At 38.8% G+C, this 26,355-nt stretch overlaps 1 protein-coding gene across 14 annotated transcripts in view; it reads left to right on the top strand.

Annotated features, from left to right (window-relative positions):
• The window catches only part of cux1a (cut-like homeobox 1a), a 145,588-nt gene that overhangs the window by 100,141 nt on the left and 19,092 nt on the right, over positions 1-26,355 (top strand). For 8 of the 14 annotated variants that reach the window (XM_048180804.1, XM_048180805.1, XM_048180803.1 and 5 more), the window contains 13 exons: positions 5,350-5,398; positions 6,568-6,672; positions 7,041-7,229; positions 9,426-9,484; positions 10,685-10,736; positions 11,590-11,686; positions 14,172-14,900; positions 18,912-18,992; positions 20,118-20,219; positions 21,531-21,617; positions 22,497-22,960; positions 23,379-23,711; positions 23,970-24,129. In XM_048180804.1, coding sequence (XP_048036761.1) covers positions 5,350-5,398; positions 6,568-6,672; positions 7,041-7,229; positions 9,426-9,484; positions 10,685-10,736; positions 11,590-11,686; positions 14,172-14,900; positions 18,912-18,992; positions 20,118-20,219; positions 21,531-21,617; positions 22,497-22,960; positions 23,379-23,711; positions 23,970-24,129 — 2,507 coding nt within the window. The remainder of the gene's footprint in view (positions 1-5,349; positions 5,399-6,567; positions 6,673-7,040; positions 7,230-9,425; positions 9,485-10,684; positions 10,737-11,589; positions 11,687-14,171; positions 14,901-18,911; positions 18,993-20,117; positions 20,220-21,530; positions 21,618-22,496; positions 22,961-23,378; positions 23,712-23,969; positions 24,130-26,355) is intronic. The other 6 variants (XM_048180810.1, XM_048180813.1, XM_048180816.1 and 3 more) reach the window with 3 other exon arrangements.

Below are 26,355 nucleotides of genomic sequence, written 5' to 3'. Positions count from 1 at the left end.
TAATGAAATCACAGATTAATCAACAACATTACTAGTAGTACTCCAAAACAAAACTCTCGAAAACTCCATTGGAGATGATTATACACCTGTGTGATTGCTGTCAAGAAAAAATTGGGTCGACGATGTTTGTTGTTTTGAGAGTTAGTGTGAGGAATGACACTTCTGAGAACAAGCTTTTTTTTATCTCCTGGAGGTCAGAGACTCAACGAAGAGAAAAAAACCAAACCCCGAGGGTTTTCTTGCTACCCTAGCCTTCAAAAGGTTAAGAGAGGATGGGAGGACAAAAAAAAACCTAGCAGGATAAAGCCCACACTGGCTCCATAAGATAGGGGCCAAATGGAGAAAGAGAGCAAAATGGAAATCTAATGGGCTAAATCTGTGAAATGTCGTACCAGCCCAGGGGGATTTGAGCCGCAGCAGAAACAAAGACACTGGGGAGAGAGCGAGGGAGAGTGAGTTCGAGCTAGACGGGAGAGAAAGAGAGAGAGAATCGCCTGAAAGAGTTGAATTACAGCCAGAGGATGCATGTAACCTGGACCTCTCTCTCGCTAGCTTCGCCCGAGCGCCGAGTTAACCTCCCCTTTCTGACAGCCGTGCTGGATGGAAAAGGTCAGAATCAAAGCAGCTGGTTCTCATAATTTATCAGGCCCGAGACGACCAAACACAATAATCAAAAGCAGTAAGTGTTTAATACGCTCTATTCATCAGCGGTAGCTCGTAGAATAACAAAAGAAGTCATGTTTATATGTTCCTGGATTACATTCACACTGTTATTGCTTTGGACTTTCCCACATCGTAGCGTGTTCATATGTAGATGAAATAATCCCAATAAATGATCTCGCAGATAACCTTTGGCCCCCGGTTCGAGGTGATGAAGAACATGCCGTTTTTGAAGGCTCCGATGGGAGTTACGCGTGTCTCACGCAGCTCTTGTCCTTATCTTTTCATCTTTAAAGGGGACATAACATGGAAAACAGATTTTTTTGTTTTGGACTTTTGAAAATAAAAAAGATTCAATGTACAATGATGATACACTAAACACATAAAGCTCCTTCCCTAGCCAACTTGAAACAGCTAGAAAAATGTTACAAAATTGCAGATTTGTGAACTACACTAATACACAGAAGTCAGCCAATCACAACAGACCTCATTTGCATACAGAATTCTTGAAGATACAGTAGCGAAAACAGCCTGTTCAAATATTAGGGTCAGAGAGAGGGCGTAACACTAAATTACGATTGTTTTCGGTGCAAGAAACCTTGACTAACACAAGTGGATTCAAGGAAATGAAATACTATGAAAGTGTTGAATATGGCCCCTTTAAGGTCGTCGTTTAATGTGTTTTTACAGTGGGGCCCATAAAGGAGGGAGTGAACACGAGCTGACGAGAGTAAAAATGAGTGGAGATTAGGTTATGTAGGTTCGCAATCTCGTGTGTGTGTGTCTGTGTGAGCCAGAGAAAGAATGAGTGCCTCTTTACACTGTATTTAAGAGGGATTGTATTTTTGTATTCTGTGCCATGACGAGATCATGACACTGTTAATGCATGAAATAAACCTCTGATCTGCAGTCGTTAGGTTTAAAGGAGTATTATATTCCATAATTCCCAAATCTGTGCTGATCTAACATTTATTTAATGATTTATATTTACCTCTTTGGGTTTGGAAAAGCTCAGAGGGAAAAATCTACATAAATATATATTAATAAATATTTACGTTATATTGAATATTTTAATTTTTATAGTCGAAGTGACCATATTCGGTTTCTGTAAATGTTTCTATTATTATTGTGAACAATTCATCTGTGCACATTATTCAAAATAAAAAATTGTGGGCTATTTTAATAGCTATTTAGGCATTGTTTTAGCTCCATTCTGGTGTGTAATGCCCATTTTACACAATCCAATTAATTCCCAGTGGATAAAATCAAGTTCCATCCTACCTTTTTTTTCTTGTTAAATATCCTGTTTCACTCGGAAATGTCATAATACAGAAATAAAATGGGTTGCGAATAGGGTTTCACATTGACGTTAGAGAGCCATCATGTAATTGGAGTGAATAATTATGTTTCAATAACAATTTGAAACATAGTATTTTCACAGCACTCTTCACTTTCAGCCACAATGAAACTCCAACGCGGCATCATCCACGAGACGCCGGAGTCACACGCTTAAAAGTGCGCACAAAGCTGAGTTAAGCTCATCTGAATCATTAAACCAAATCGCCTCTAATTAAGCTTGGCTGTTGAATTAATTTCAGCTGTGCTTGACTCCTCTCAGTTTGCAGTCACATGGTCAGAAATGTCAATGGGAGAACCGTTCGAGAGGAGAGTACAGTGGGTGACAGAAATAATGCAAGTGCTTTTATCAGATTAAGGGCTCAGTATGTGGGCTAACAAGTTTCACTTGATGAAAGATAATGTGTTGGTTGAATTTTTTTGTCTGTTTCAGATCTGGCTACAAGCATCAACTTTGCTGCTTCAAGTGTAAATGCTTTGAGTTTGGTAAAGATAATGGTACAAAATCAAACAAAAACTGAAGCCTAGCAGTTAGCACACATGCTACAACACATTATCATGTGTGAACATTATGAGATTGTGTGAACGTGAGATTTGTTGAATATGCTTAGAGTTTGGTTAAGATTGTGGTAAATATCAAACAAGAATAGCTACAGTAGCAGTAGTAACCTAAAGTGCTGTCACATTTACCATCATTTGGCAAATTTTCGCTAGCAAAATCCAATTATTTCAATAGGAATCCACTTCTGGATCTGGAATTTTGAGGATTCCTTACACAGATTTCGCAATGGGTTCAGATTCACCTTAACGTTTAGCACATGTGTTACGACACATTATGCTGTGCAAAACACTTTGAGTTTAGTAAAAATTGTTACAAAATCAAAAAAAATAAATACATTTAAGCTGTTAGCAAACGTTACAACACATTATCATGTGTGAATGCTTTGGATTTGGTTAAGATTGTGGTACAGAATCAAACAAAAAAAGGTTTGTTTAAATTGTAGCCTAATGGTTAGCCCACATGTTACAACACATTATTGTATGAGAACTATTTGAGTTTGATTTAAGATAGTGGTACAAAATCAAAACAACAGATTTATTGAAGCTGTAGTCTAGCAGTTAACACACATGCTACAACACACTGTATGAGAGTGATTTGAGATTAAGATAGTGGTGCAAAATCAAAACAACAGATTTGTTGAAGCTGTAGCCTAGTGGTTAGCACATATGCTACAACACAGTCTTATATGAGAATGATTTGAGTTTGATTAAAGGTGCCCTAGATTATGTTTTTAAAAGATGTAATATAAGTCTAAGGTGTCCCCTGAATGTGTCTGTGAAGTTTCAGCTCAAAATACCATATAGATTTTTTTTAATTAATTTTTTTAACTGCCTATTTTGGGGCATCATTATAAACGCGCCGATTTATGCTGCGGCCCCTTTAAATCCCGTGCTCTCCGCCCACAGAGCTCGCGCTTGCCTTAAACAGTGCCGTAACAAAGTTTACACAGCTAATATAACCCTCAAAATGGATCTTTACAAAGTGTTCGTCATGCATGCGGCATGCATGCGTCGGATTATGTGAGTATTGTATACTGTTATATTGTTTACGTTGATTCTGAATGAGTTTGAGGCTGTGCTCCGTGGCTAAAGCTAACATTACACACTGTTGGAGAGATTTATAAAGAATGAAGTTGTGTTTATGCATTATACAGACTGCAAGTGTTTAAAAAAGAAAATAGCGACGACTCTTGTCTCCGTGAATACAGTAAAAAACGATGGTAACTTTAACCACATTTAACAGTACATTAGCAACATGCTAACGAAACATTTAGAAAGACAATTTACAAATATCACTAAAAATATCATGATATCATGGATCATGTCAGTTATTATTGCTCCATCTGCCATTTTTCGCTGTTGTTCTTGCTTGCTTACCTAGTTTGTTGATTCATCTATGCACATCCAGACGTTCTGCCCTTGTCTAATGCCTTTCATAATGCTAATGTTGGGAACGTGGGCTGGCATATGCAAATATTGGGGGCGTACACCCCGACTGTTACGTAACAGTCGGTGTTATGTAGAGATTCGCCTGTTTTCTGGAGGTCTTTTAAACAAATGAGATTTATATAAGAAGGAGGAAACAATGGAGTTTGAGACTCACTGTATGTCATTTCCATGTACTGAACTCTTGTTATTTAACTATGCCGAGGTAAATTAAATTTTTCATTCGAGGGCACCTTTAAGATAGTGGTACAAAATCAAAATAAAACAGATTTGCTGGAGCTGTAGCCTATCAGTTAGCACACCTGAGCTGTAAATGTTAAGTATGCAGTGGGGAAACATCTGAAATATAATAAAACAACTACATGTTATATGCATAAGGATATTTATTTAGAATACCCAGCAACAAATGGTCGTCAAAAAAACAGGTAGCAGCAGCCATGCTAACCAGCCAAACCTTAATTCCTCAGCCTTGCCTATGAATTTGGATCACAATGTTTTTCGGAAAACTTGTTTTCTGGCCCTTTTTTCCATTCTCATATTAATAACCAGAAGTTTATTTAGCATCAGTGTTAGCAACGGGACAACTTTTGTCATTTTTCCAGACAAAAGGATCAATGTTTGAAAGCTGCAACTGCACTCATTTAAGTTAAATGTTTAATGGGGATATAAAGTAATGTTACCCTTTATTGAAAGCAGTTGTGTTTACACACCTAAGCCATGCCATTTGCTGGGCTGAGCTGTGCGCTAGCAGAATTGAGAATATTATATCAGATTAGTGTGCATTAAAAGGAGTCTGAGGCCTATATTAGTGTAATCCCTCTGTTTTAACCTGGGCTTGTCCATGTGGCTGAGCCGTGAACCCACTGCTGGGCTACACAGCTCACAGTCCAGCGGATTACTGTGAAATCGAGAGGGCTTAATGGCCCTGCGTGCACACTGTAGTGTGTATGCGTGTGTTTGTCAGTGTGCGTACGGGTGAGTGTGCAAGTGTTCACATGCATGACGGGGTTATGGAAGTCCAACTGAAACGGCTGATCTTTATACAACAGCACACACATACCCAGATGTTTTCATGATGAATGCCCTCACGAACACTTCTAGTTGCTCGTAATTGCACACGCACACATGTAAGCGGCCCAGAAATGAGGCAAGATGCTGATTTACCCGTTTTATGTTGATGTGAGGTCTTCTGTTCCACCTGGTCTGTTCTTTACATGACCCATTTTATTGCGTTGCGATACGTTGCATCATTGTGTTTTACTGCAACGAATCTGCACTACCATTTCCCTCCTGCCTGCGTAAGTAATGTGCACCTTCATTTTTCAGGGCCAATGAGATTGAAGCGGTGATGACAGATTTGGAAAGAGCCAATCAGGTAAAGGCCATATTCCTCGTGGAAAAGTGACTCGTATTTCTATTGTATGCAAATATAAGACACAATAACAGCTTGTTTAGGTCTTTTATTAATACCTCTGGTCTAATGGACTGTACAGAAGTTGTAGTGCTAGTTTGCAAATTTCTTTTATTAGCACACACAACTTTATTGGAGTCAGATATATCCAAGTTCTACATATCCTAATTCCCTCCATCTGCTTTCCTTTTGGAAGAAATCCATCATTCCCTTGCACTTTTTTTGAGCTGTGAGCCCCAACGGCTAAATCTAAATGGATATCAGATCTTTTATGTGATGCAATATAAAGAATCTCTTGCCTTTTTATGGGTTTTGTGCATTTCAGGGGAATCTGTTTTATTGTCAGTCTATTGTTTTTCTGACCTTATATGTTTGGGAAGCAGATCTGTAGGAACGTTTTATTTTATATTCTTATATAATATTATTCATTTATTTCTTCTTGACATATTTCTTGCTAAAATACTCAAAACTGAATGTATCTTTTTGTAAACTGTAACTGTAAACTCTTTGCTTGTCTAAAAATGAAACTTTTATGTTTTTGAAAATGTAGGGCAAGCAATAAACAAACACCCGAGTAAAAAGTTTATAATCATTGTTTTCATTAGCATTATTATTCCAATCAACAGAAAAAAGAACATTTGGTAAGACTTGTTACGTAGACGTTTAGAATAAATTAGCATAATTAAGCTTGTCATTACCATAAATGCATAAAGATGGTGGTGTTGAATTCGGTGCAGCTAAAGGTTGAATGCTTTAAGCAGCTTTTACAATATATTTAACTTTTGAAGTCTCATCTTGAATCCAGCCGTTTGTCTTTAGGTCAGGCATCCGTTCTAGGGCAGCAAACGAATTAACACCACATTCTTTATTTAAAATGAATTCTGCGTGATTTGCATATTCTGTGAATCAACCAACCATACATACCTTGACATACTTAAGCTTGAATACTAGAGCACTCAGCCAAGTAGCACCCATGTGAGTTCAGTTAACATTTTTCAGCCCAGCCACATAAAAACAGGCCTGTGATCTTTTAGCTCCCAGCCTTCACAATTCATAAACGTCGGTTGATATAATGGTTATGAATCCTCAACCATGGCAATTTTTAACCCATTTGTTCTGTTTGTGGCCCACAGAGGGCCGAGGCGGCGGAGAGGGAGGCCGTGAGTCTGAGGGAGCAGCTCACTTCAGCTGGCAAGACCCTGCAATCATCCAATCAGATCCAGAAAGCACCAGAAATGGTAAGAGTGATTCTCTACATGCCTATACTGTAGAGAGAGGGGCAGAAAGAGGGAGAATAAAGGAGGGAATGGCTATGTGGGAACACTTTCCATGAATATAATGCTTTATGAAGGTATTCCTAGTGCACTATGCATTCACAATGTTGTTGTAAATAAGTGTAATTAGTTCAGAACTGAAATTAATTATTATAATTGATTCTGTAATTATTCTTAATGAAATTATAATATAAAGATTGATGAACTAATTAGGGCTGTTAAAAAAAGACCAAATCACGATTAATGTCATATTTTTAAATAATTATAAAAAGAAGTCTTACTGTTTACGTTGTCAGTGCAGCATTGTAAAATGTGTGTATTTGTGTGTACAGGACAAGTCTCTGGAGGCGCTATCTTGCAGCAGTCTGGAGGCAGAGTTGGGTGCGAAGGAGAGGGAGGTGGAGCGTTTAGCCGAGGACGTTCAGAGACTCCAGGCCAGTCTGGCCCAGCTCAGCGAAACCTCCACCAATCAGATCAGCCAGCTTGAGCAGCAGCTGAGCTCCAAAGAGGCCCTACTAAAGGTCAGTCAGACCAGTGGCTAATATGAAGCGTATTAATGAAAGATATAGGTAATATATTAAGTAGGGCATAATTTGTGCCCTCCAGCCAATATTGAACACTGATCATGTGTTTACGGTGTTAATGATATATAAAATTCCTGCATTACATTGCACTCCTTTACTGTGGGAAAATCGCTGTACCTCATAGCCTTACACAAGCATAAATGAAGAAGCTCCTCTCTTTAGTTCGCTAAGCAGCTGTAGCAAGGACAAGTGAAAGAGCCTGGTGGTTCATTATGGAGCTGCGGCCCATCTAAAGTCACATTAACACTGGACTCCAGACATGGGCTGTTTCAACTCTTCATTTCATGCTGGATGAAGCGAATGGTCCTGCTCGTGGCAGCAGTCAGATCTCTGCTCTGCGGCTGCAGGACAGGCCTGTAAATGTTGCAGCGGCTCACACGAGCCATGTGACCCATGCAGTGAATGTTTAGAGTTTGAATGACAGCTGGTTGGATGGCAGGAGACTGAGCTGAGACGAAGCCTTCGCTGAGCCTCACACGCAGAGACTGCTCTGTTCTGCCCTGCCTGTAGCGGACTCGAGTTCTACTGCAGAATCTAAGCATGTGCAGTGCGGCGACATTCATGAGCGCATACGCGTTCTCGACACACATTCGAAATAGTGGTCGAGCGGAATGGGTTTTTTTAATGGCCATTATAGAAAACAGAGAACGGCTGATATAGAGCTGAAGGACATCATTTAAAGATAGCAAATAAACAATAAAAAATAAATGTACACAATTTTTTTTATAATTTCACAATATTTACTCTGATATATGAGAATGGAAAATTTTATATATATATATATATATATATATATATATATATCATATATCATGTGACACTGAAGACTGGAGTAACGATGCTGAAAATTCAGCTTTGCATCACAGGAATAAATTACTTTGTCAAATATATTTAAATAGTACACAGTTATTTTAAATTGTAATAATATTTCACAATATTACTGTTTTTTACTGTATTTTTAATTAAATAAATGTAGCCTTGGTGAGCAGACGAAACTTCTTTTAAAAACATTAAAAATCTTAGTGGTTCCAAACTTTTGGACTGTACTGTATATATATATATATATATTTTTTTTTTTTTTTTTTTTTTTTTGGTCACATTATAAGAATTGCTACTGTCACTTTTGATCAATTTAATGCATCCTTGCTGAATTACAATATTACTAATATTAAGCCTTACTAACCCCAAACATCTGAACGGTGGTGTATATTGTAAAAAAAACTATTGTGGTTTCAGTTTCATTTTTACTTTAATTTATTTGTAATTTTATTATCACTAATAATTTATCAATGTTTTAATGGGAAAGACGCGTTTCATGGTTTGTTTCAGTTTAAATTGTATTATATGTTATATGTTAACATGTATTTTGAGCCCCTTAAAGGGATAGTGCACTATTTTTTTTCTGTCAGTAGTTACTAGGGGTGTAACGATACCCTCATGTCACAATTCGATACATATCACGATACAATATTATTGATACATATGGTAAAAACATAACAAAAAATGACTGATAAGAAATGTCCGGTGACACCAGAATAAAAATATTCATGATTCTAACGCTGAAACACAGATTTATTTTAGATGAACATGTTTGCACTCTGTCGCTGACTAGATATATTTAAAATAATGTACGCCACTTTTTACTGACATTTAGCGTCATCAGGACCCACAGATATTCCCCCACTGGATTATTCTACATTATATTCAATATTATATATAGTAGTTTAATGTAGTACTGACAGTAAAACTCTGTAAACTTGATTTTTTTTCTCACACAGTAATTTTCATTTTGGGTGCACAACATACTGTATATTGTCCCTAACCACGATTTTTGTATTGTGATATATTGTGACACGATATATTGTTACACCCCATTACATTCCAAACTCGTGTAGCGTTTGCTCGTATAATGTCTATGGAACATTTTTTGTAGACCCTCTATGCAGCTTTGTAAGTTCATTGTGACTATGTCTATCAAGCTTCATAAAGACAGAATTTTCGTTGGAATACTCATTTAAAGTGCCTCCCTAAAGTGAATATCGTGAGATTTCAGAGTATATAATACAGTCCATACACTGATCCACATTACAGATTTGCTTATAAATAAGTATATCTGCCTTTTCCCCTCCCCAGCAACTTGAAGAAAAGCTTCAAGAGCAGTCAGACTACGAGGAGATCAAACGAGAACTCGGGTAAGTTCCAAAGTGCTAATTCTGTCAGCGCAAATAATCCTGACGCTTCAGCCTTTTCCTTCACATTTGTGTGAATATTTTAACATTATTTTAACGCAGATGGGAACGTTGCATCAACCTTAACGTGATATTCAAGTACGTAATACCGTGAATTGACTGGAACGTAGGTCTAAATAAGCAAAGGTTTTGTTTGGAGTGACCTGACCTGGTCTTGTTTATCCACCTCAGACCATTCTTAACCTTTATCTGCTGCTCCATTATGCATGTATCTTTCCCGTCCTTTCTTGCTGCAGGCCTCAAACTATGAGTTCTCATTACCTGGTGGTCTTGAACTTTACAGTCAGACGTACTGAATTTGATCTGATGTAGTATAGCCAGCTGAGATATGAACCGCAGAGATTGCCAAACTCCGTCTGCGCGTGAATCTTTTATTCCCATATTTTACCAGAAGGAATTTTACTCGGCGGTAATCTCTGTTCTGTTTAATAAATTCAAAGAACCTTAGGTATGCGAGGAGTATTGGGTCTTATTTTTGAGAAAAGCGGATTAAGCACGCTTTGTTGTCGGAGTGGTTTCTGCACAGGACTGAGGGATTGCTGCGTTTCATCTCCAGCCACAGCTGTAATGAGGAGGCTAACGTAGTTTGCATCGGCGATAACCTAATTGAGTGATATGTGTGTTTTTGGCTCGGTCGCTCGTCTGTGCTGTCGGTGTGTGTGTGTGTTGGGAGGCTTCGGGAGATGTCTGGCTGTCCGTTGCATAACTCGATTTTAGGCGTAATATTCCCAATTGGGACTTATAAAGCAAGTAATCCATGAATAGAGGGTGTTGTTAAGATCTGTGCTAGTCTGATGATCGGCCTAAAAAGCCGCTTTGCTGAATGTATATTGATAGCTTGTTGTCTGCTCGAGGCACATTCCACCGTAATATAATGAGCGTTTTCACCCAAAAGGCTTTTGAAAATGGCCCAGTTTAATCCATAGATAACAGATCAGCGCTGGGTAGAGTGCAGCTAGGCGCACAGGTTAATTTGGAGTAACGTGATTGTAGGTGTCACAGGAATTTTTGAATCACGAATGCTGAGCCAATGCCTATTAAGCGTTCAGTTCTTGACCTGAAATGGAAAGTGAAGGCATTTTTTTTTATGCTTGTATACCCATTATTTTAATACGTGCGCTATTTTTTTTTTACTCTCACCAGCACCCTGAAATCAGTCGAGCACAACTCATCAGATCATCACTCGTCAGCACAGGTAAGACGTCATGTCATTAGAAAGAATGATGTTGATTTCCTTTAAATTTTGAATATCATGTCATGAATTTGTATTTGTTCAATTTTTCAATCTGAAAGCTGAGATTTTTTACTGTTGTTTTCTTAATGTTTCATTCTTTCATTCTTATTTTGTTCCTTTTTTTTCCTTCCTATAACTTTTCTTTTGTTTGTTTCTTCCTTTATATTTTTCTCCCTTCTTTCCTTCACTCCTCTTTTCTTTTCTTTGTTCCCTTCCTTCATTCATCACTTCCTTCCTTTCATTTCCTCACTTTTTTAAATTCTTCCCTTATTTCCTTTCTTTCCATAACTTTCCTTTTGTTTCTTTCATTCTTCATTTCCCTTCCTTCCTTCCTTCCTTCCTTCCTTCCTTCCTATAACTCTCCTTGTTTCTGTCTCCATTTCCCTTCTTCCTTCTTTACTTCCTTTCTCATTTGATTTCTTTTCCTTTCTTTCTGTTCCCTTCCTTCATTTGTTACTTCCTTCTCTTAATTTCCTCAATTTTAAATTTTCTTCCCTTGTTTATTTCCTTCCTTTCTTTCCTTCCCATAACTTTCCTTGTTTCTTTATGCCTTCATTTCCCTTCTTCCTTATTTCCTTCCTTTTTCACTTCCTTTCTTTTCCTTTGTTTTCTTCCTTCTTTCTTCACTTCTTTTCTAAAACTTTACATTTGTTTATTTTCTTTCTTCTTTTCTTCCTTACTTCCCTTACAAACAACTTTCCTTTTCTTTTTGTTCCTTCAATTGCTGCCGCCTTTTTTACTTCCTTCCTCACTTCCTTTTTGTTTCCTTCCTGTGTTTTTTTTTTCTCTCTACCTCATTCATCCTTCATTTTAGGACTTGTCCAAGCCTTTGGAGATGTTGCTGACAGGGAAAGACCATAGCCAGCTGTCAGAGAGCACTTTGAAACGACTGGCCAACAGTGACTTCAGTGGTGAGTTTCCACGGTGTCCAACCTCTTCCGAGGAACGTTAAATTCTAGTTGCTGGGAAACTGCAAATCTGCAGCTTACACACAGCAATTTTTGGTGATTTACTGATTTTTTTTTTTTTTCTTTTTTTTTTTTCTACCAAATCTAACTTTACCTGAAATCCAGTACGATGTGCAACATGACCTAATAAAACTTTCAGAACTTTAGCTGAATGATTTTATTTAGCCGCAAGAAAAAAAACTAATAAATATCGTAACAGATCATACTGATAGTGACGAGTTAGGTTTGGAGGCGCCCGTGTTGTTAAGGTCAGTTCATCCTTTTCTAGAGGCAGCAAAATATTAGGTTTTGGCTTGTAGGAGATCAGGTCACCTGGGGCTTGCATAAATCCTGAACGGCTAGCGGAGACCAATGTGATAATTAGGCCTTATTTCCCTTTTCCTGCCCTTTCGACTACGCTCTGTATGTGCGAGGTTGAAAATGTCATTACAGAACACCTCTAGACACCCCTATGGAGATCATACATTTAATTTGCGTTTTAAATGTGACTTTCTATCACAAATTTTGCATTTTTAAACCTGGCATTCACTGCTGACGGCAAAGACAGAGAATCATGTGTGATTGTAGCATGTATCTGTCTCTGACGACCAACAGAATTCTATTGCACTGGATATTGATTTTGCCACCATTGTATAAAGTGATGGTATTGTTATGGAAGTGCACACAGCAGAGGTGTTTTGTCATGGCAAAAAGGATAACCGTACTGACACCCACAATTCCTTGCAGTGAGCAGTCCCCACAGCATGAGCAGGTAGCCCACGCACAGTTGCCTGGCCTGATATCTCTGGACATGCCTGCTAGTCTACAGACCTCAGAGGAGATCAGTGTTAAACGTCAGCCTGTGGCACATGCGCACATATACACCACAGATTTCCTTGAAGCATACAGAGCAAGTGTTTCTGCTCTCTTTTTTTTTCAAATTCATTTAGGACATTTCAGATTCATTTTAGGTTGAGTTATTGGGGGAAAAAAACTTTAAAAAGGTAACAGATACGGCTGTGGTTTGAATCTGGCCTTCTATGTGTTTCAATCCAATTACTGCTCTGAATGATTTCCTGTCCCATTTCCATAAAAAGTGGCTGAAAGTCAAGAACTACGATAACAAAATGTTCTTTATGTACAGTGACCATGACCAAAATTAAATTTCAACTTTAATCAATATTGTAATATTTCTTATCCATTTATTCATTAAGTATCCATGTAATTAGAGAATGTACAGTCAGTTGGCCAATATCCCAAAATAAAGCCCTTCTGGAAGATACAAAATCACCTTGCCAGGATTTTACTTTGCATTTATCTCTTAAATATATTTAATATCAGTCTAAATCAGTATCCATTAGGGGTGTAACGGTACACAGAAGTCATGGTTTGGTACGTACCTCAGTTTTGGGGTCACGGTTAGGAAAAATGTTCACACTTTAATTTAGGGTCCAACTCTTACTATTAACTACCTAACTATGACTTTTGCCTCAATAAACCCCTAATTACTGCTTCTTAATAGTTAATAATGTAGTTGTTAAGTTTAGGTATTGAGTAGGATTAAGGGATGTAGAATATGATCATATAGAATAAGGCATTAATATCTGCTTTATAAGTACTAAAATACAGCCAATATCCTAGTAATATTCAAGCTAATAAGCAATTATATTCATAGTAAGTACTGGACCCTAAACTAAAGTGTTACTAGACAAACAAACAAATCCACAATGCTAGGTTTCTTTTCATTTATTTTGAACAGACAGTAGTGCAAATCACAGTTTCTTTCACCTAGCGGCATTTAGTCCCCTAGTTGGTACAGTACAGCTTAGTGTATTAAGCACTAAGCAGTAAACAGAATGCACTCTTGCATAGGTCTGTTTTTTTTTTTAAATTAGCTATAAAACTAAAAAGCATCTTGTTATAAAAGTACAAAATAAATAGAATAATGAAAAATAAAATTTGTGTATTAGGAGTGTAACAATTTGCTCCACTTAAACCACATTTAAACATTCAAAGCTTAAGCCCAACCCTCCTATACTTCCGAATGACTTCAGTGCGTTAAAAAAAAGAAAAGTCAACAAAGGTAGTGCGCATGCGTCGAATGTGTCTTTCTGGTCTTATGGACAAAAGAGAATGTGAGCAAGCCTTTCAAAGTATTCTCCTTTGTCCATAAGCGCAGAAAGACGCATTCGACGCGTGCGCACTACCTTTGTATGTGATGTTGCTCTTCTGCTCTTTTTCCTGTTGTGGTGGTTAGCAAACAGTGTTGTATCACCATGCGCGCCCCCTTCTGGATTGGAGTGTGGATGGGCTGTGACTGACTGTATTTGTCGTCTAACTGTATGAACCAAACCATGACGTCCGGACCATACGGTTCAGGAGGAATACGTGTATTGTTACACCCCTAGTATCCATGATTTTTCTCTTCACACTTTGGTTTGTTTTACAGGAGCATTAGGGCGGAAAAATAAAGAAACTACATTGGAAAACCCTCAGCGTCTTCCTGCCACTCCAGTCACTACCACACTCCAGGGGTCTCCTCCTCCCCCTTCCCCTCAGCTTTTGATGAGGACGGGCACCGCTACCTCCGAATCCGCTGCCAGTGCCAATGGTACCCACCCTTTTTCCCCCACGGGCATCGGGCCAGACTTCTTTACCCCTGGCATGGCCAGCGTGGGCGCCACGTTTCCCCCGCTGGCTGGAAAAATGGCACTCAACTCTCTTCTTCAGAGGCAGCTCATGCAAACCATCTACACCAAAGCCCTCCAGGACCCTTCTCCAAGTTCTGTGCTGTTCGGGCCGCCCCATTACGCTACAACCAACTCTCTCTCCAGCCCCCTACCCCCTCAGTCAGCGGGCAGCCCAGAGGTTAACGGCATGGCGCCGTCCCCCAGCCAGTCGGAGGGCGCGGGCAGCACGTCGGAAGGGGAGGAAATGGACACGGCTGAGATCGCCCGACAGGTCAAGGAGCAGCTGATCAAACACAACATCGGCCAGCGTGTGTTCGGCCATTATGTTCTGGGTCTGTCCCAAGGCTCTGTCAGTGAGATTCTGGCTCGGCCCAAACCCTGGAGCAAGTTAACCATCCGTGGCAAAGAGCCGTTTCACAAGATGAAGCACTTCCTGTCTGATGAGCAGAACATCCTGGCGCTGAGGAGCATCCAGGGCAGGCAGAGAGGTCAGTAACAGAGCTTGAGGAAAAGACTTAACCTTGTTATCTCAGATGATCTCCCAACGCACGTTTATTTTCAAACATTATGCATGTGATTAAAATGTGCTCAGTAACAGCATGGTAATTTCTCTCATATGTAAGCAACTTAAACACGGGCACACAAATGTTAGCAGTCTCACGGAGCACATATTCCTTTAAAGAGTCAAATTGGATACTTTAAATAGTCAGATATGTGCAATAAGGAGAGGGCAGTGCTTTGCGATTGCTGTGATCCAGCTGTACTACCCCTTATGGAAGCTTGTTTCTGCCTCAGAGTAAAAAAAAAAAAAATACAATAGGTAATTGTGAGCTAAAATTGAAAGACCCAATGTAACACTGTGAGAACTAAAATTTGTGAGGTGAAGTGGCAATTGAGATGAGGTCACATTTCTGGCATATAAAGTTACAATTATGAGATATAATGTTGCAGTTGTGAGAGATGAAGTTGTGTTTTTGAGGTGTGAAGTTGTAGTTGTGAGGTATAAAGTCTCATTTGTGAGGTATGAAGTCATATTTATGAGATATAAAGTTGAAATTATTAGATAGGAAATCGTGTTTTTGAGGTATGAAGTCTTATTTGTGAGGTATAAATTAATTTATGACATATAAAATTGCAATTGTGAGGTAAAAAGTTAAAATTTTTGAAGTAGTAAGTAGGGCTGAAACGATTAGTCGACATTATCGACAACGTCGACAATAAAAAATTGTCGACAAATATTTTTGTTGTCGAATAGTCTCTTGATCTCATACGATCTATTTGAAGGGCCTGCAATAACGCGGTGTAACCAGTGGGGCGCTGTAGCGCAATACTGTAATGCAGCCCTCCCGGATCCAGTCCAATAAAAGAAATAAAAGAAGTCAGCGCTTTGGAGTGCATAGCGCAAACGAAGTCGAACCCGTGAAATGTGGGAGATTAACATAGCATAAACATAACAAACATAACGTTAGCATAACTACAGAATGCTGTCATGCAGGGCCACCATCTCTGATTACTGATTAATCAGTGCAATAATCGATGATTAGTCGATTAATCGTTCTAATAATCGATAGATTAATCGATTATCAAAATAATCGTTTGTTGCAGCCCTAGTAGTAAGTCATATTTGTGAGGTATAAGTCACAATTATGAGAAATGTAGTTGAATTTCTGAAAAAAAAGTTCATTTGTGTGGTAAAAACTTGCATATGTGAGGTATAAAGTCATGAGATAAAATTGCAACTATGAGGTAGGAAGTCGTATTTTTGAGGTAAAAGTTGCATTTTTGAGGTATGAAGTCATTTGTGAGATAAATTTGCAATTATGAGAAATTAAAGTTGTGAGGTAAAAAATTAAAGGTGATAAAGAGGATCTTTTCGTCGACTGAGAAACCAAAGACTGTTACTGAGTTTTTGAAATGAGCGCATGCGTAAGAACAACCCCCCTTCCTTTCGAGGGAACGCCTCCCAAAATTCTTGCACAAGTATTGGAACACGAGTGTTTACCACCGGCATTCGCTGTGTTGTGTTAGTGGATTCATCATGTCGGACTCACCGCAGGTAACTCATAATCTGCAGTTGTTACTCCTGTCTCCGGACAAAAACATCGCATGCGGCGCCTGTGGAGTGTGGAGAGTTACTGGAGCGCGCAGCCGCGCTCGTCTCTCACAAGGAACGTCATGGCAGTGATTGACAAGCCAGAGGGCCAATCCGCGCACGTCTCTCACAAGGAATGTCACGGCAGTGATTGACAAGCCAGAGGGCCAATCGTTTACGCGATGATCGCGTAAACGATTGGCTGATGTTTTTAAGGCCCTACCTCGTGCACAGATGATGTATATTAATATTATTCCTTTCAGTGCACCTAATAAACAGTGTTTTATCAGTAGTAAAGACAGTTTCAAGTAATATTGCAAAAATGTATAAAACAAAACATCCTCTTTAGCACCTTTAACATTTATGAGGTAAATAACGTCACATTTGTGAAATATGAAATTGCACTTGTGAGATATAAAGACACATTTGTGAGGTATAAAGTTGCAATAATGAGAAATAAAGTTCCATTTGGGAGGTATGAAGTCGTAGTTAGGTAAAAAGTTGCACTTTAGAGGTAAAAAAGTGCATTTGTGAGGTTTAAAGTTTCAATTATGAGAAAAGGTTGCATTTGTAAGGTAAAAAGTTACATTTGTGAGGCATAAAGTGTCAATTGTGATGTATAAAGTCACAATTGTGAAGCATGAGGTCACAATTAGCTTTTTTCTTTTCTTTTTTTTTTTTTACTGTAGGTGAAAGCAGGCTTCCATGATTCCCTTTAAGCTAAACCTAACCCTTTCACCCACAATGGAATGGTGCAAATAACCTTTAAAATTGAGAGACTTCAGATAACTACACGAAGCCCATAAACACTAGATACTAGATTCTGACGGAAATGCTAGCGGTACTCAGTTGGCACAGGCGGCGTGTTGATTAGAGCTAAACTTCAGGAGTCTACCCTTTCTTTCATTTCGGTCTCAGCCTACGGGTGAAGAGGAAGTTCAGAGCGGTTTGCAAGCGTTATGTTTTGCCTCAAGTCTGTGCTTCACAGCTAGAGCGAACAAATCAAGGCCGAGCCCAGCGTGAGCGAGAGTACTTGCATATGAGGGCAGTTGGCTGCGAATCCTTGAAGCCGTGTTGAGCCGAGTCTAAGTTTGTTCAGTCTAGCTGTGAGGCAGTAGTTTTGAAACGGAGCCGGAGCTGAAAAAGGCTGACTGTGCTGCCCGTGCGTCTGCACACCGGATTGGAACGTCTTCAAGGGAGTCTGGTCTGGCTGTCTGCCTCCATAGCGTCGGCTTGTGGTCTCCCATGGGAGTAGGAACTTTGTAAAAACCTTAAAACCTATTCATTCACATCAAAGACCTGGGGCTAAAGGAGCACATTAACGTTGAAATAATCACTCGAGGGAGTTCTGCAGGGTGCAGGTGGCTTTCTTTGAGGTCAGACTAGGTCGATTTGTGTTTAAGCTTAACAAACTACCATTCAAAGGATATTTACACTTATCAGTCCATGTAAAGGTATTACTTTGGATTAGAATTACTAAGTGTTTCCAAAACTGACTGTGAAGACATTCTGACATCCATATAAGATCAGGGCTCAACAATAAGGATTTTTTTTTCATCACATTTTAAATCCATTCAGAAAACGATTTAGGTTTTTTTTTCTGCTTTTCAGTGAAATATATTTTCATTTCATTATAATTTGACATTAAATACATTTTTACCCCAAAATTAAATTTTAAAAAATTAAAACAAATATATATAGTATATATAAATTAAAAATATATATGGAATATATCAATATTATTTTGAAAATTAAATGAACCCTGAAAAATATATATTTTTAAATATTATATCCATTCTTATGGTTTGTGTTTGTCATGTCTATTTTTATTGTTGTTTGTAAATATTTGAATTGTAATGGTTGCAAATATAGAGCTGCCGACTACTATATTTATATTTTTTATTTAAATTAAAAATAATATATAAAATATATTTTTCTGAAAAGCAGAAAAAATGTGAGTTATTTATTTAATATTAAACAATAAAAATATAAATTTATTGGTAAAGATTTCTGAAGCTTTCTTTACCAAAGGAAAAATATATTTAGTTTTTTAATTTGCAGTAAGAGCTAGAAATTCTGAAATTACAACACAACTCTGAAAGCTATGGATTTATGCACACTCTTTTGTTGAAAAATTTGGTTGGTGCAAATCTTTGATTCAAATACAACAAAACTTAATCTATGTTGGCTAATGTTAGCTAAATAATCATAGTGACATCTAAATCAACAGAATTCAAATGCTGCAACACTAGACTGATAGGACAGGTGACATTTCCATCAACAGGCCTAAAAAAAATCTCTCATATTTGGGTCATTCTTATTGTTGAGCCCTGGAGATGATTGGACAGCAGAAGTTTAGGGCTTGGTCTTACTTTATTTCTATCTTCCGCCACTTGTTTTCCAACAGAGAACCCAGGCCAGAACCTGAACAGAGTGTTTCAGGATGTTCCGAAGCGAAGAACCGGCTCGGAAGGCTCCACGCGGCCAGGTCTGTCTCACGCCTTCCCTCTCGTGTTACGGGTTTCTGGAGTGTCAGATCCGCTGTGTCTGTATGTTTTTGTTGTGCTGGTCTGTTTCTTCTCAATCTCTGGCCTGGAATCTGTTGCAAAACAAGTGAGTGAGACAGACAGGGCTGGAAGAAGTGTTGAAAAAGATCTCATTCCGACTTTCTAAAGACAGCTGTTTACAATAAATGCTACACCTTTGACTTCATAGATTAGTTTCAAACTGTGGAAAAAACTTTGTGTGAGTGTTATCAAGTCTAAACCAATGTAACTTTCCATCGTGGAGGTCCTTGAAAAGTCTGTCCTGTTATTTCGTGGTCAGCTTGTGTGTTTATATATGTGTGTGTGGCAGAATCCTTCAGGCAGATCCGCAGTGCCACCACATTACAACTGGTGGTTGAGTCTCCCCTAGGGCGGCGCTGTGGGTGGCTAGTCTGTGTGTGTGTGTGTATGTGTATGTGTGTGAGAGAGAGGGCGAGAGAGCATTACTTCCACCTCACACACACGTCCAGCTGCTCTCATCACACACCAGTGACTCTGACCTTGCCCCGCTGCCCACTGCTCATTGGGCAGTTCTCTCTGCCACTTTTTCCCTCTTTCTCTATATATATTTATTATTATTGCGCCGACTCGTCTGATGATACTTCCATACAAGCTCTTTTGTTTCTCATGGACTTTGTCCAAATCTCACCGACTCTTTGTTCTGTGGACTTGTGGAGGACAGGAAAAGGTTTCAGTCCCTTCACAGGAAGTGCTGCTGTAGCCAGGGGCAGAGCAGGTGCTGATACACACAGTATTATAGACAAGCAAACGATTGCTAATGGTTTTTTAGTTCTGTGTCGTTGAGTTTGGTTGCAGGATTGCATTTCCATAAAATAAAAAAGTGCCAGCCTTATTTTAGCATACCACGTAGATTGTTGTTAAAGTAAGCTTGCGTTTGCACCCGTTTAATCTTGCAGTGCAGAAATAGTACAGAGCATAGCAATATTTGTTGCCGTTTTCAATTTAAAAGATTGTATATTGTGCTTCATTTCAAAACAAAACAAATCTATATGTTGTTACACATGATGTCTCATGCACAGCTACGTGTCCTTCTCGTGTCTTCTCAGGTAACATCACCACGCGGATCCGCACGCCTGAGACCGGCTCCGATGAAGCCATCAAGTCCATCTTGGAGCAGGCCAAGAGAGAGTTACAGGTGCAGAAAGCAGGTGAGTCTTTTTCTGCCATCAGGAAAACGAGGATCAAGGCATTCGCACGTGTTTTCCACTTACCCACAATCATGTAAGATAGGACTCACTGTTGTCACCTGAATACGATCATTTTTTCATTCACTTTTTCTAAACGAGCCAGTAAGTTTTCTGTTGTAAAATTGATTGTGGCTTCGTCATACTAAAATAGTACACTACTGTTCAAAAGGTTAGGGTAGGTAAGATTTTTTCTTGAAAGAAATTTTATTAAGCAAGGATGCATAAAATTGATCAGAAGTAATAAGTAAAGTCATTTATAATTTTACAAAAGATTGAATGCTGCTCTTTTGAACTTTTTAATCATCAAAGAATCATGAAAAGAAATGTCACGGTTTCTAACAAACTTTTTTTAAACGTCGTTGATATGTTTCTTAAGCACCAAATCAGCATATTAGAATGATTTCTGAAGGATCATGTGACACTGAAAATTCAGATGTGCCATCAGAGGAATAAATGGCATTACTTTAAATTGTAATAATATTTCACAATATTACAGTTTTTACTGTATTTTTGATAAATGCAGCATTGGTGAGAGTGTGGAAGCTCGTTTCCCCCACTAAATAAAAAAATAAAAAAGGTAATTGCGACTTTTTATCTCACAATTCTGACATTTCCTCTCACAATTACGAGTTATAAAGTCAGAATTGCGTGATATAAACTTGCAATCACCTCTTATAAAGTTCAGTTTATATCTCGCAATTCTGACTTTTTTCTCAGAATTGAGTTTATATCTCGCAATTCTGACTTTTTTCAGCATTTGCAAGTTATAAGTCGTAATTGTGAGATATAAAGTCTTAATTCTGAGAAAAATCTTTTTTCCCTCATAATTGGACATTATAACACGCAATTGCGAGTTTATATCTCACAATTCTGACTTTATATCATGCAATTCTGACTTTATATCTTTATATATATTATAAAAAAGTCAGAATTGTGAGATATAAACTCGCAATTGTGAGAAAAAAAGTCAGAATTGTGAGATACAAAGTCGCAATTACATTTATTTTTTATTTCATGGCAGAAACAAGCTTCGATATAAGAGACTTCTTACCCACTCCAAACTTTTGAACAGCAATGTACGTTGGCTAAAACTGTAATTGCAATGTAGATTTTGCACAAAAACTGTCTGAAACAAATGATTATACAAGTCAGTAACATACTTAGTCGTATCCTCGCTGTTTTGAGTGTTTAAAATTCCCACTTTTACCTTTTCCTGTCCAAGCTTGTGTAACGGAATTAAACTAACTGTCTCTTCCCCACCTGCCACTGCAGACGGCGTGGGGGAGAGGCAACGGCGATCAGGTTACCACAGAGGGTCGGGCAGCTATTTCCAAATATATGCACACAGTCTAAGACTTGGTGAGGTTTTGTGCTGTCTGTTGAAAGTTCCCCCCAGATTTTACCCCCACGTCAAGAGCGCTACTGCTTCCAATGAACTTCTCACTGTCATAAATCAGTCTGAGTCATGGAGATTTATGACCGATGTATGTTTTATATATATACATCAATGAAAAACCCAGTGTATATACACATGTTGAGAAATCTTTTATGATCTAACTCAGAGAAAACAGACGTCTTTAACTTGATTATTTGAAACTCTTTACAGAGAGGTTCTTTTGCTATATTACATTTACGTTAAACTTACCAAATTTATTGTAAAATGAAATTGGTTAGCATAAGGCAGCAATCTCTTACTGGCACCCTTTAAAGGAGTAGTTCATCCAAAATGAGAGTTCTGTCATCATTTATTCACTCTCAAGTCTTTCCAAACCAGTATGACTTTCGTTCTTCTGTGGAACACAAAAGGAGATGTCTTTGAATGTTAACGCTGCTCTTTTCTATGCTATAGAAGTATAAGGTCAGAGGCTGTCTATATCCAAAAATGACATAAGAGTATAAGAAAACCATAAGAGTTACATAACAGTAGTCTGTATAGCAAAATTGACCAACATTTTGTCATTTTATGGAACTCTTTTGTCCCTTTTGAAGCTTGACAGCTTGTGGTTACTATATTCTTTCGCTGACATAACATTCTTAAAAGTTTCTACTTTTGTTTTCCACAGAAGAAAGTAAGTCATACGGGTTTGGAAAACACGAGGATGAGTATATAATGCCAGAATAGTTATTTTTGTGTAGACTGTTTTTTTTTTTTTTTTTTTTTTTTTTGAGTAATAATATGGTGATTTATATAGGTAAAACAGATTGTGACCACTTACATGTTGTCTTCTGTTCCTGCAGTTGAGAGTTCTCAGCCTCCGTCCTCCTCCAGCAACTCTGACGAGAACATTCGCTCCATCCTTGAGCAGGCTCGGAGGGAGATGGAGGCCCAACAGGTGGCTCTGGAGCCCGTATTGAAGGCCAGCTCTATGGCCCCGACCGATCTCTCGTTGCTGGGCTCCAAGCTCTTGGGTTCCCCACTCTCTACCCTCCCCTACACCCCTATTGCTCAGTCTCTGAAGAAGCCGTCCACCTCCCCTCTCCTGGACTTCCACGGTGGGGTGAAGAAGGAGATGGGTGAGGTGGCCGTCTCAGACGTGGGGCTGGACGGGGTGCCCAAGCTCGGACGCCTCTCTGAGAGTGGAGGTGGTGTAGGTGGGGGTTCTTGGAGGGAACACTGGTGGAGCACAGGTCTCTCTGAGCGCCGCGGAACTGGGCAGCCCTCCGTTAGCGAAGATGCCCACAGCCAAGAGGATAGCAAGGAGGTATAGTGCATTATTAGCAATACCACATATCCCGAAATATAATATACATACACACACTAACTTTTTGTCACACCTGCCAATGGCCAGTGACTTAAGAAAATTGTATATGGCCATATATATTTTTTACCAGCCATTAAACATAGATTAATCCTTATTAAAGCTACAAAAGTTATTCAGTCAAGAGCATTGAGTGATTGTTCTTTATCTTTTGTTGTTTGATTCAAATTTAAAAACATTCGGCAGCAGGAAAATTTTGCTGCTGTCACTTTATTTTATAGAACATCTATATTGCATACAGGGAGTACTATTTTATCCATAAGTTTTGTATGTACTGTATATTAGTCCAGTCAGAATAGTACCATACTTGCAGTTCCTTCATATGGCTAACCCCAACTCTGTTACTCTTTGCCCCCACCAGAAGCTCCCTCGGCTGGGCAGCACTGCGCCTGTGGCTCCTGCTTCCTCTCTGGATTACTGGAAGGACTGGCCCAGCTCAGAGTCTCCATACTCACAGAGTTCAGAGCTCAGTCTGCAGATGCCCAGCGGCAGTGAGACCCCTCAGAGCAGCCCACTGCCTTCCTCCTCACCTTTACTGTCCCTCCCCAAAGTCGCCAAACCCGTGGTGCCCCCGCTCACCCCCGAGCAGTACGAGTACTACATGTACCAGGAAGTGGACACTGTCGATCTCACACAGCAAGTCAAAGACAAACTAGCCAAGAATGGCATCTGCCAGCGGATCTTTGGCGAGAAGGTCAGTGATTTTCACATCAGATACACTTTCATCGATTACCCATCCGCCGTTCTGCTAAGAAATGTTCTGAGTGCTTGTGTCAGTTTCATTTTTATACTCCATGCAAATGTATCACTTTGTAATACCAGCTGCATCTTTCTTCTTATTGCATCATAAAATATCTTCATATTTGTTTCAGGGCTGTTTTTCTCTGAATCTCATGTACCGTGTCCCCTGTGTGTGTGTGTGTGTGTGTGTGTGTTTGTGTGCGGGTTGCAGGTGCTGGGCCTCTCTCAGGGGAGCGTGAGTGACATGCTCTCTCGGCCAAAGCACTGGAGCAAGCTCACACAGAAAGGAAGAGAGCCGTTTATACGCATGCAGTTATGGCTGAATGGCGAGCTGGGCCAGGCACTGATGCCAATGCCGGGACAGACTCAAGGTAACACCCTGACGCTGTTTACCATCACACACTCTTTGTTTCTTAAGGCACCAAAGAAAAAGCTGTTTTCAATTTGGAGCTTCATTCAAATTGACCTGAAGAATACCAAAAATTTTAGGAGTAGATCAGGGAAAACTCAGGATTAATGATAGTTCACAGAATCAAATCAAATCAAATCGTTGGTTTGAATTTTTTTTCAGTGTTTTTTTTTTTAATCTGATCAATGTCAAATGTTATTTATTATGGTGAGCAAATGTTTTAAGCAGTAAAAATGCATATTTATGCATTTTTCATGCATTTACATATTTATTTATTTTATTTTATGTTCCAGATTTCTTATGCTTCAGACGTGTTGCATTGCTAGTATTGCATACATGTGAGAATGTGTTACACATCTGGAAAATAGTTAAAATCCTGAAAATAGTTAAAACTATTTTTCTTTACTTAGATAGCTTCAACACGCATTATTTCATGCTCATATTGATAGAAGCAGAGAACCCGGAAGTTCTTGTGTGACCTCAGTATAGTTTCATCTATACAAAGAAACATAGTGGCTCAAGACGGATGTGAAAGAGCTTCTCGTTCTGATGTGGCTTTGGTTTCTTGGTTTCACTACTCACATCCTGAGCAGTCGTGAAAGCCACCATTCATTCGGCTTTCTTATCGTTTGGCATGGGTGTTTGAGAATGCAAAACTCTCCCTCCTATCGTTTTTTTTCACCAATCACATCCTCTTCTCCTTGCCAAAATTAGATTACTCTCAAATACAGTATCTAGCTCTGAAAGTATCACAGAAAGAAAAGCAAACTGCCTTGTCTCTCATGTTGAGACCGCCCCTTTTTGATGATCCAATCAATTCTGGATGGAAAAAAAATTTTTTTTTCTTGATAAATATCTTGTTTGAATCAGAAATGTTTCATTTTGACTTTAATGAATGATTTATAATATGTCTCGGTTTAATACAGAGCACTCTGAGATATTTTTTATTTTATTTTTTTATAAAAGAAAAACAACATTTCCTGAAAATGCTAATGGCTGCATTCCTTTAATGGTTTGACTATTACTGGTTTTAGCCTGGCTTGAATAAATAACCGAGGGCAAACCAAATCTCAGTGTAATTCTTCAGTAGTTTAGCCAGCTGCACCTCACTCAGCCTTACGGTGGGAGAATTTAAATAACTCATGACTAAATGGATGCAGGATCATACTGTTGACCCACTTTTAGTGTGCAATCATTACCCTAGGATAACAGCGTTCTGTTGATCGATTTCAGATGTTTATTAAAGCTCTACGTAATCATTAGCGTTCATGTTTAGGGGCTTGTTCAAATCCCTAGTTACCCTTAGCATCACACTTTTGTGCTACAGACCTGAATGATAACTGAAACTGACTTTCCTAAGCTATCAGACTTATGGATGTGAAAATCTAGTTATTATTTTGCAGTTCAAGGCCTTTTTAAATCCCGTTATGCCGTTTATTAGCAGTCATCAATTTTTATATTTCCATTGACCTGAATTTCAAGGAAAGGCATTGGGGGGTTGGGTTAAATCGCTGCAGTGTGGATGGGGAGGGGGGTTTGTCTCACAGGGGCCATCTAGAAAAGGCCCCCTGGGCTCTCTCAAGGGCCTCCTTGAGCTGTTGTAATCAATTAGCCCATCAGCGCTGGAATATATGATAATTACCCGCCTCTCCTCCTCTGTGACTGGCTGCCGAACGCACCATCATGCTCCAGTGGCTGATTAATATGCAAATAATCAGCCGATGGAATGATAAATGGGAGTCAAGCTGTGCGTGCGAGTGCGAGGCCGATTATGATGAATAGCACTTGTGCGCTGTCCTACTTAAAGAAGCTTTTCTCTGTCATTTTTACCACAAATTAAGCCAAGTAATATATACATTATAGCAATGAGATCAGCAAGAGGTATGGGAAAAAAAGGAATACGAAATGATCAACTTTCAACTGAGGCTGTTAACTTAAACAGAAATGTAAATGTCAGACTATCTTCTTGTTTAATACAACCCGGGGAGAATTTAAAGGGACTTTTGTTAACCACACACCAAGACAAAAACACAAGGTTATATAAAAGTCTTTATATTACATTACATTACATTGGAAATATAAAAATCTCGTATGCTCACCAAGCCTGCATTTATTTGATCAAAAATATGGTAAAAGCAGTAATAATTTTGTGAAATATTACAATTTTTATTTTTGTGATGGCAAAGCT

The sequence above is a fragment of the Megalobrama amblycephala genome, linkage group LG2 (genome assembly GCF_018812025.1).
Source record: "Megalobrama amblycephala isolate DHTTF-2021 linkage group LG2, ASM1881202v1, whole genome shotgun sequence".
NCBI lineage: Eukaryota > Metazoa > Chordata > Actinopteri > Cypriniformes > Xenocyprididae > Megalobrama > Megalobrama amblycephala.
The sequence above is the reverse complement of the archived record's forward strand: the minus strand, read 5'-3'. Positions and strand labels throughout refer to the sequence as shown.